Genomic DNA, 10,886 nt, shown 5'->3' on the forward strand with positions numbered 1-10,886 from the left:
TTTTTGAGAGATTCCAGGCTTGCATACTTTCTTATTTCAACCTCATTGCTGTCTTCAGATTCTTGTGAGAATGTCCTTTATTTCTTTTTAACTTTCAAAGATCTATGGCTCTCTTACTGCCTTCATTATTCATGGGGATGGAAGAATTTGAACTGCAAATTAGTAAGAGAGACTGAACCAATAAACCCTTTTCCCTGCAGAATCAGTATGGAGAATGTAGCTTAAACTTCAGGCTAATTGGCTGCAATTAAACTCTTTTTCCTCACTGTCTCACATTGAGCTCCTAAGCCTTAGCAGGCATTAAAAAGGAGAGCTGTCACCATGTCTTCAGGTCTCAAGATGCTGTGGTGCTGAGACAGTGCAAGGGAAAAGAAAGTGAGTTGAGTGGCAGTGACTCACCTTCCTTCATTTCAACACCTCTTAGCTACCCTACCACGTTGTCCTGTCTTCTGATATGCTGAGATAGTGGTTTCAGTGTAAAAGCTTGACTTGCATTGACATGAAGTGAAAAGCAACATTCAGCTAAGCAAAACCTTTATAAAATTGCAGTGGATTCCATGGGTTTAAAGTGGTTGATGCCAATACCAGTTACATAGCATGCAGTGAGACTGGGGAACACGAGACCAAAACCATGCTTTCCTACCAGTACACTGATCATCAGCTTTAAAATACTGTTTCTTATCTTTGAGATCTCACTCTTATATGGAGAAGTTCCAGCTCCCTGTCTTTGAGAATGTAAACGCACAGAAGTGACAGCTGTGAACTTTTTCATTTCAGTTGCCTAAAACTGGCTATTTCTCAGTTCAAATAAACACTGTGCCAGAAGGCTGAATCACAGATATGTAGTCACAACTGTATTTTAAAAAGTCTGTTTTCTCTATACTGCATTTTTTCCATGCTTTGGATATTGATTTTATTTTCAAGTACCATTTCCTACTCAAAATGCTGAACTTCTACTCACTACAAAATAGGACATGCAAAATGCAAGCATGTACAAAGTCCACAGGATTATCTAGAAAATAAGGAGATTTTTCAGCCTATTGATGACTCCTACTAAGTTTATTTGTTGCTCTTAAGACCAACTCTCTCTTTAAAAATTCAGGAAGTTCTTGATCAATAATTCAAGTGAGCCCTAAAGGGGCAACGTAAGGTAACAGTATGCAGCCATTTGTGCTTCTAGGCTTTCTTGCCAACCAGTAAAAGCAAGAGGAATACTTCACTAGAAATGCTCTTTAGCACAAGGGTAGCATTCAGTAGCAAATTGTGCTCTGTAACCATGCAGTAGTGCTATTTGTTGTTAAAAGCATGGCTTTTTAAGGAGATAAATAGTACAAGGTTACTTGCTAGCTTCCCTGACTCATCAAGTCTCTCTGCTTGATAAAATATTGTGCCTTGAAATAGTGTGTAGAAATGAGGGAGTACATTCAAGCCTCTTTTGAGCTTGAGTGGTTCACATTGTTAAATTATTAATGATAGAGTTGCTAGCAGGACTTCTTCTTCCTTGTATGTTAAATTTAGTCCTGCAGGCCCTGGAGCAACCTGAAAGCCAAGCATACCTGAGACTTTTAGCTTTAGAGATACCGCTGTGTAAGAAACCAGTAGTCAGCTTTTCCATATCCAAGATACAGCTGTTGAGACAGCTTAGGCTTCAGGGGAAGCAATAAAAAGCCTAAGCTACAGCTGGAAACAGGACAGGTCTTAAAGTGATTTAGCTGTGATCTGCAATGATTTAGCTGGAGCCTGCAGTGCAGGTTGGCTGTCTGCATACAGTGCTTTGAGCAGAAGCAGTATGCTGCAGACCACTGCAGTCCCAGTGTTTAGCTCTGCCACATGTAAGCTCTTCCACAGAGAATTTCTGTTCCTCTTTCCCTGAATTCATACTCATCAGCAGGCCTTCATTTATCAGAGTACAACGCTTTCCCCCCCCCCCCTCCATTACCTAAGAGTTTTATTCCTAATTATTCCAGATACTCCAATGCTGTAAATTTAAAAACTGTTCAGTCATCTTAGGAATATACTCTCTCCCCACTCTATAGGAAGGCTCTTTGTACATGAATTGCAACAGCTATTAAACAGGGAGGAGTCATTCTTCTACAAACACCCAATTTACCCAAAGGTTCATTTTACAAATAAGAGAATAGGTAGGAAGTTAGAGGAGTGCTGTGTCTATTGCTGCTTTCAAGTGATGGAGCAGTGCCTCCGGAGGTGGAGAAAGCGACGTCAGGTCTAGCTTCTTGAAATCTTCATTAGCACTCAAAGATGTTAACACCTTCACAGTCCTCTTTAAATCAAACACTGCATGGAGCATACCCAAGGTGGAAATGGCAGCTTTCGGAGTGTTCTTTGCTGAAGCTTCATCATCGAGGCCGTTTTCCAAGATAGAAATCCTGTTCTCTGCAATAACTTTGAGGAAATTGTAGAACTCCTTGTAGTCTATACCGGTGCAAGATTTCATGATCAGCTAGGGGAAAAAACAGTACTGAAATGGAAGCAACTTTTTTGTGTACAGTAAGAATTACAGGGACTGATTTGATCAAGCTACTAACTACTGATTACAAGTAACCATGTTTAATAGCTCATTATTTGTTGCAGTTCCTTGATGGCACTCAAATTCCTTACCTGACCTGAAACTTCACTAGCCCCCAGAACAACACACCGTTTCTATGAGCTACTAAATGGCTTTGTTTTTATAAACTATTTTTGGAAGGTATCAATCTAGCAGCAGTAACAGCCTCTAGAAATAAACTTTATATCTGCTTCACACTTAAGACTTTGGGAACATACCAGATACAACACTGCTCATTAATTACGCCTTCTGAAAGCATCATCTTTGGAGACACAAGCTGGCTGACACTTTCACCTTAATTTTTCTGGTTTTGGATTTGCTGTTCCATCATGAATGATATTGAAACCAGTTCTCCTGTGTAAGAGTCTTCTACTTTCTGTTCTTTAAGTGGAAAAGCACCTATATTTTTAAAAGGGGACAGTAACTACTACTGATTGATCACATCAATGCTGACCTTGATAGGTTAACCTTGGCTGTGGCTCTGGGCAGCCTGGTCTGGAGGTTGGTGACCCTGCACACAGTAGGGGGGTTGAAACTAAATGATCATTATGGTCCTTTCCAACCCAGGCCATTCTAGGATTCTATAATAATTGAAGAAGAGCTGCTGAAGCATTAGTTTTCAGACAACATCCTAATCTCCTTGACATAGCAAATACGCACTGACACAAGCCTTTCCCTATCATACTGAAGTAATACTTTGTTTCCCAAGAAACAAAGTTGTCACCAGTTCCTGTATGCTTAGGAATCATATCCTCATTCCAGGTATGAGGTTAAAGACTGTGTGTCTCAGAGCTCTAATAAGGTGTTGCAATGTGCCCCTGAAATACCTGACCCTCCAGTGAAGAGTCAGGCAGTCAGCAATATATTGTTATACCTGACATTGTAGGTGCCAGTCATCCATAGGGTCCTTCCATTCATTGATTTCTCTCTGGACAGCTGCTAATTCATCCTGCAGGAAGCACCACATTATAGCTACGTTGCAGCCATTCACCCAGTTGTGGTTAATAGAAATGGTATCCTCCTGTGGGAACAGTGTAAAGAATTATTAATCTCTACGTAGGAAAATGTGAGAGAACAGCTGTAACATCACTGCTGCAAAACGTAAAATCGTGTCCCTCAACAAGGGAAATGCTTCTTTGGCACCAATACCACCACTGTGCTGAAAGGCTGTTGCTTTCAAGTGTCCCTGTTTGGATGGGAAAGTGTCTGTAGCTCTTGTGTCTGAGCAAGCCTTTCACGGAGGCAAAGATGTGGGGGTTGGGGTTGGTGGTGTGGGGGAGGTAGGGAACAAGGTTGTTATTTTTGGTTTATAATCATGCAGACAAATGTTTTAGTGTTTTCCAACAGTCATCTACAATTCACAATTAGAACCTGAGATTTATAGTAATAGTATCCTGTTTCTCAATGTCTAACGGCACCTAATAGGAAGTGCATAAGAAAACAGTGCAGACAGCATCTTCCATTTCTATACTTCCCTATTTTCTAGCAGACAGTGACAGAGATTCTGAGTTCAAGGTTGCTATTAGCCATCATCTTGAGTAGTCACTGAGAGACTTTTCTTCTATGAATCTCTCTAAAAAATTTGGGTAGCCCAGACTTTCAGCATCCACAAAATGCTGTGGCAATTAAAGTTTGTTCTGATTCAAGCCTGATTATCTCTCTGTGTTATGAAAATGCTGGCACTGGTTATTTTACCAGGTTGTAAACTTGATGATGCCATCCACTGGGGATGAAAACTATCTCCCCTGCTTCCTGCACAATTTCCACAGGGGGTTGGCTTTGGTTGTAGCGGGGGTAAACACTCCTGTCCTGAAGACCAGGTGCAGTCACATCGAAGGGCAAGTTGCCATGACAGTCTTTCAGGTAATCCTCCTGCCCTGGGGGGTAGAGCAGCCATTTCTTTCTCCCACATATATTAGCTGACCAGCTATAGGAACGGAAGACATCAGCATGGAATGGAGTCCTGTGGGACAAATCAGAAGTTTAAGTAAAGACGGTGCCTAAATTCATGTCTGCAAGAACACATAAAAGTCAACCTTTACTGTGGAAAACTGATCTCAAACTGTCTTCTTTATTTAATCTTAACTGTTTTAAGTATTAAGAGACCACTGTATCAACATACTACAGTACTGCAGTGTTTTATATCCTCCGTAGTTCTCCATCATTTAATTTTGAATCTGTCATATAAGTTTCTCAACAATAGCAGATCCTGTGATGTGAACTGCTGGGAATACTGGAAATACCACCAAAGCTCAACTTAATCTTTCACCTGCAAAATGCCTGACCAACTCATTAGCGCCCCTCCAAGGCTTCTGCTGGCTCTGCAAATCACAAGAGCCTGATGATTCCCCAAGGCTTTTTTCCTCTGGAACATTTCATAAAGCAGCTGATAATTTTACAGATTCTGTAGAAATTGTAGTCAGGGCATTCTGCAGTGCAAAAACACCTGAGCTGGCCGAGTAAGGACAGATCACATCCAGAAACTAATCATCTGCTTGAGAAACAAGACTGCTGGGTTCAGGTACAGCACTGTGCAGTATGGCTGCATTTTTTTCAAGGGGGAATGATTTTAAACTGAGACAGGGGAGGTTTAGGTTAGATATGAGGAGGAAGCTTTTCACACAGAGGGTGGTGAGGCACTGGAACAGGTTGCCCAAGGAGGCTGTGGATGCCCCATCCCTGCAGGCATTCAAGGCCAGGCTGGATGTGGCTCTGGGCAGCCTGGGCTGCTGGTTGGTGACCCTGCACACAGCAGGGGGGCTGAAACTAGATGAGCACTGTGGTCCTTTTCAACCCAGGCCATTCTATGATTCTTCTGCAGCAAAATGATATCCTTAAATACAGTGTGACAATACCCTTTACAAAAAAGATGTATGTAAAGACGACAGAAATCAAGCTGTCTTACCATGAACCTTTAGGTCCCATGTAGACAAACCGGTAATCATCCACAGCTATAGCATCCCAATATTCATTCAGCCAGTCAGATGAGAAATACACAGGAGTTGTATAAACATCTTGCTCTGGGAAAGCTCTTAAAAAGATAACATATTGGACTAGGAGGAAATAACACATTGCACCTAAATTCCCAAAATCTAGAAGCAGAGATCTATTAGGTCTCTCGCAGGTCATTAATACTTTGTTTCCTTCTCCCTTATTTCATTTACAACTCCGAGCTCCATTTACAATGTGTGCTTTTCTGCCTCCCAGGAAAGCTGTGAAGGTTAGCTACTTAGGAGAATCCTAATTATGGCAAAGACAGACCCTAATAAACACATTCTCTTAGATGAGATGGCTGCAAGACTGGTTGTCAAACCAGATGACAGATTGAGGATATGAGGGCTAGGAGGGAAGCCAGGCTGTAGAATTTTAACAAGTGTCTGGCCTCACAGTACATGCTGCCCTTTTCCCACCAAAGCCATACGTGCAGATTTTCTGAAGCAAGCCACAGCCCTGGAACCTGTGTTAAGTGAACAGAAAAGGGGAGGTGGACACTGACTAATTTCTTCTATTAGAAGTCACAGGACATTCAAAAGTGAAAAACAGAACTGAAAACAAAGAAGTTGGATTAGAAACAGGACACATTTAAGGAGGAAGTTTTAGGTGAAAAGATATAATAGTCCTTGCCAAGCACGGACAATGCAAGCATCTCACAAGCAGCAGGGTAAAAGGAAAGCCTGCACAAGCTGAAGAGATTTAATGACTGGGAAGGTTAGCAGAAAACAAAATGGATACTAAAGGATTATACCCTTCTTTTTAAGAAGTAATAAACAAAAGACAAATGTACGGGCACATCATTCCTGCAGGGCTTACGCTCATTTAAAAGACAAATGGAAAGGCAAGTGCTGGAGAATGTGAGCTCCTCAAGGAAACAGTGATCTCTTTAAGACTTGCTGTATACAGTACCCAAGAACAGTGCAGTACAGGACTGACATTTCAGTGGCCAGGTGCTAACAAACAGCACTGTCAGCATTTGAACACTTGAGCAGTAAAAAGACAAGTGTTGAGGCTCGCTGTTGTGTATGGCATGCAGGGGTTTTCACAGTGCTCTCTTACCTGCTCAGGTGCCAGTCCTTCAGATAAAGGCACCCTCGAGATGAACGGTAGCCATTTTTAATGTACTCTTTCCAGTAACTTATATACTCCTTGAGGGGGAGCTGCTCTTTTGGATTAGAATTGTACTCCTTGACATCACAGTTGGCCACAGGTACTATAGCCTCTCCTGAAATACAAACTCTTTGAACTCAAGTGGGAACAGAAATACTGATGAACAGAATAACTGATTTGGGACAATTGGGACAATTTGGTTGAATGGGCAATACATACTTGTGGTCGGTGAACAGTTGGATTAGATGATCCTACAGGTCTTTCCAACCACAATGATTCTGTGATGCTGAAACTGAACTCCTTTAATTTTCTCCACTGTACAAACCTCTAAGGCCTGGACACTGTCATGCTACGTACAGCCCAAATTCATAAAGCAACAATTGCTTGCACTGCACTCACTCCTGGTTCTAGGCAAACATGATTCAGATCACATTTACTGCCTTCGAGTGATCTTCAGTTTCTTCTTAATGAACTGCACTATTTAGAATTGATACACGTTAAATAAATCAGTAGCTTACAGGCTAATGACTTGTTCTGAGATTTTTCACTATAACTGGATAATGATTTCTTTCGTCCATTCAGTACATGTTGGGCTATTCCCACAGTTAAGTCAGGCAGGTATACAAATTGGTGTGGTTATGGACAGGGCTATGAGCACCCAGATCAACCTGTATATGTCCTTGTTTATTGCAGGGCAGTTAGACCAGATGGCCCTTAAAGATCCCTTCCAACTTAAATGACTCTAGGACTCTATAAATTAATAAAACTTTTTATTTCATTAAGGATATAAATTCAAGGTTAGAATCTGAGTGAAACAGAAAGCATAGAAAATGGATGCATTAACTTTGAAACAAAGTTTGTAGAATCATTTTGTTTTGCCCAGTGGTTCAATTTTTAAATGAACAAAACAAATTTTGTTTCCATTTACCTTCATTCCATTTACCTTCATTTCAATGAGGTATTAAAAATGCCACGACTTACCAAACTCCTGCAGCAGATGATCGAAATCAGGCTTCCCACCCCAAGTTACCCAATTCCTCCTGCTGCTCCAGCCATCAGTGAACTTTTCTGAGAAAACACAGGGCTGGTTGGGAATCAAATAATCCCGAAAAAAGTCCGAATAAGTGAACGATTCGATTTTATCAATGAAGTCAACGTGTCCTGTGGAGAACGTGCCCTGAGCCGAACTGCTGTAGTCACGAAAAAAGGCGGTGGAACAGGCAAATGTTGCCCTGTCCATGCAGGCAGGATGCTCCTCTAAGGTAGCTCGGATCAGATGCCAGCGTAGAAAAACTTTGCTTTAAAACACGCCTCGATTCTTTCAGTCTATGTCAGGTAATGTGAAAATAGAAACGTTCAGAGGCAAAGAAGGAATTTGTGCACTATGCTGGGACAAATAGATTCCACCATGCTGGAATAAACAGGATCTTCCATGCTTTGTAACTGTTAATGTAACAAAGCCAGGTATCACGTTGTGGAGATGCTGCTGTTTCCCAGTCACCTAAAACAGCAGAAATACTGATGTCAGTGGGAAATCTGTTCTTGACGAAGCGCTGGGAACACACACACACATAATATAGAGGGCTTACAAAGGAAATAACTTGCTGGATCTGCTTTGTGAGGACAGGAAACGGCTCTGGGAGCGCCCACCCTCCTCAGAGCCTTCATGGGGGTTGGGGTGTGTGGGGGGGAACGGGGGGGATCCTAGAGGTAAAATACGACAAAACATAGATCAAAACAAACACACACATACACAAACGACCTACAAAGGTTTAATAAAAAAGAGGAAGGCGGATGAGCACAGAGGAGCGGGGCCACAACGCGGGGAAAGCCTTCAGAAGAGAGCGGGCTCTGAAGGCAGCACGGCGCCGTCGGTCAGAAGGCGCCGCCATTCTGCACTCACCCCCCCCTTCTCCCCCCAAGCAGCACCCGGACGCCATAGGACGACGCACACTTCGTCCCCCGTGGGGCTCACGGCTTGTCCACGCGGCAGATAGGAGAGGGGAGAGCGGAGTGGATACCGAGAGGCTGATACTCACCCCCGGCCCCCGCGGGGCGAGAGGCGAAGGGAGGAACGGATCTTCTCAGCCGCTCCCGGAACCTCCGCGCCGGGGGGGAGGGGTCGGGGGGGAGCGGGAGAAGGGGTGCGCAGCGGCACTCGGCTCGGCCAATAGAAGCGGGCGGCGGGCGCATGCGCAGAACGTCGCTGCGGGCTGCGCTGCTGCGAGGTGAGTGCAGGCCGGGCCGGGGTTGCGCGGGGATGGAGGAGGCGGGGAGGTGAGGGGTGTTTAGCCGGGGGTTGGAGTGGGAAAGGATGGAGGAGCGGAGTGGGGGTCTGACCTGCTTAGGTAGGGTTAGAACTCACGGAGGAGGTGTCTCTGGCCGAGGGGAGCTGAAGGGGTTTGCCGTAGAGCCGCATCAGGAGGACAGATGAGGGTTGTAGTGGAGCTTGGCATGGAGTTGTTGGACATAAAACGATTTTTGTCTTCTCTTAGGTCTGTATAAAAAGAAAGGGGTGTCATCTATTCGCTGACTCAAAGGAGGCCTTGGGTATGAGGGGACCTTTAAGATCGTGTTGTACTAACCCCTGTCTGCTGTGTTGTTTTTGGGTCAGCAGGTGGCTATGTTACATTTAGGGTAAGGAGAGGGGAAGGCTTTTTTTCATACCGGGGAAAAGGGATGAGAAAGAGAGGGAAGTGTATTTTTGTGGGTGTGGAGAGGTCCAGCTGAGGGTAAGGAAGAGAATAGCGAGCCTTGGAGGTGGCAGTTGGGTAGGAGAAGGGAGTGAGCTGTGGGAGGAAGGGTGGGGAGAAAGAAGGGCTCACTGCTGAGGTAGGGTGGGGGACTGTGCAGTTTTGGGCTCCTTTCTCCAAGAATGACCCTGAGGCCCGGGGGCACATTCAGAGAAGGGCAGCAAAGCTGTGAAGGGTCTAGAGTACGGGTCTTAAGGGGAGTGGCTGTGGGAACTGGGGTTATTCAGTCTGGAGAAGTGGAGGCTCAGGGGAGAGCTTATTGCTCTTTACAACTGTCTGAAAGGGTGGAGCAAGATTGGGATTAGCCTCTTTTCCCAACTAACAGTGATGGAGCTAGAGGGAATGGCTTTGAGTTGTGCCAGGGAAGGGTCAGGCTGGATATTTGGAGAAATTTCTTCTCAGAAGTTGTAATGCATTGGCACAGGCTGCCCAGAAGTTACTGTCTCAGGAGACATTCAAGAACCATGGAGATGTGGCGTTGAGGGATGTGATTTAGTGGGTATCTTAGTGTTCTTTTCTAACCTTAATGATTCTATGACCCTGTGGGGAAAAAGAAGCAGGACTTGAGAAGCAGCGTTCTATCTGTGTTTTGAAATGGAGGGGTCAAGGCAGGGTCAAGATCAAAGGGGAAGGTGATGAGTGCTAATATGGATGGTGCAGATGCTGTTGTGGGAAGTGAGACAGCTTGTATTTAATTAGATGCAGGATGATTTGGTGGAATTTTGATCTCGAAGAGGGCTGCTTTATATCAGGCATACAATCTGATTTTGGGTGGTGCTGTGTGGAGCCAGGAGTTTGACTCGGTGATCTTTAGGGTCTGTTCCAACTTGGGTTATTCTATGGAGAAGCCTCTCAGCCTTGAGCTGTCCTTTAGTAGGGACCTGTTGGTCTTTTGGAGTGAGGGAAGACGAATCTCAAAGTACAGAGTTATGTGAATCTTCACCTGTTGTATTTCTGGGTGGATCACCTCAGAGTGCATTGCGTCTTGTAGCATCGTTAGGGGAATGGTGAAGTTACAAACTTTGGTGGGGGCAGCACGTTAAACCTTTCGTTAAAAAGGACTCACTACTTGAAAGTCCTTATAAGTGTTCTTAAAATAAAGGTTGCTGGGCTGACAGAACTGTTAAAATTTGTCATTTGTGAGATGGTGCGGTTTGGAAGTGAACCATCAAGGATAGAAGAGATCCATAAGATCACTATGAAAGAGGACCAAAAGCAAACATCAATACATTAGAGACATGTGGAGAAGAGTTTTGCAGTTAATTAGCAAGATGAGAGGAACCTGTGACTGAGTTCTGGAGGCTCTGAGGTAGGCACATTGTGAAGGGATGATTTGCTTGTGAGTTGCCAGCATCTTCTCAGGGCGTATGCAGCATCTCTGAACACCTGTGGCAATTAGTAATGCTTATATTTCATTAAGTGATCTCACAGCACTTGGCAAGAGAAGGTGAGTCACCTTCTTT

At 44.0% G+C, this 10,886-nt stretch overlaps 1 protein-coding gene across 1 annotated transcript; it reads right to left on the minus strand.

The window, feature by feature from the left end:
• Positions 1-2,149: 2,149 nt before the first annotated feature.
• JMJD4 (jumonji domain containing 4) lies at positions 2,150-7,910 on the minus strand (the record flags this gene model as incomplete). The annotated part of the gene is made up of 6 exons (XM_079538342.1): positions 2,150-2,461; positions 3,441-3,587; positions 4,262-4,529; positions 5,472-5,597; positions 6,620-6,785; positions 7,652-7,910. The coding sequence occupies 6 exons, from the start codon at positions 7,908-7,910 to the stop codon at positions 2,150-2,152; spliced, it is 1,278 nt and encodes a 425-aa protein (XP_079394468.1).
• Positions 7,911-10,886: the final 2,976 nt, after the last annotated feature.

The sequence above is a fragment of the Tetrao urogallus genome (genome assembly GCF_951394365.1).
Source record: "Tetrao urogallus genome assembly, chromosome: 7".
In the NCBI taxonomy this organism is placed as follows: domain Eukaryota; kingdom Metazoa; phylum Chordata; class Aves; order Galliformes; family Phasianidae; genus Tetrao; species Tetrao urogallus.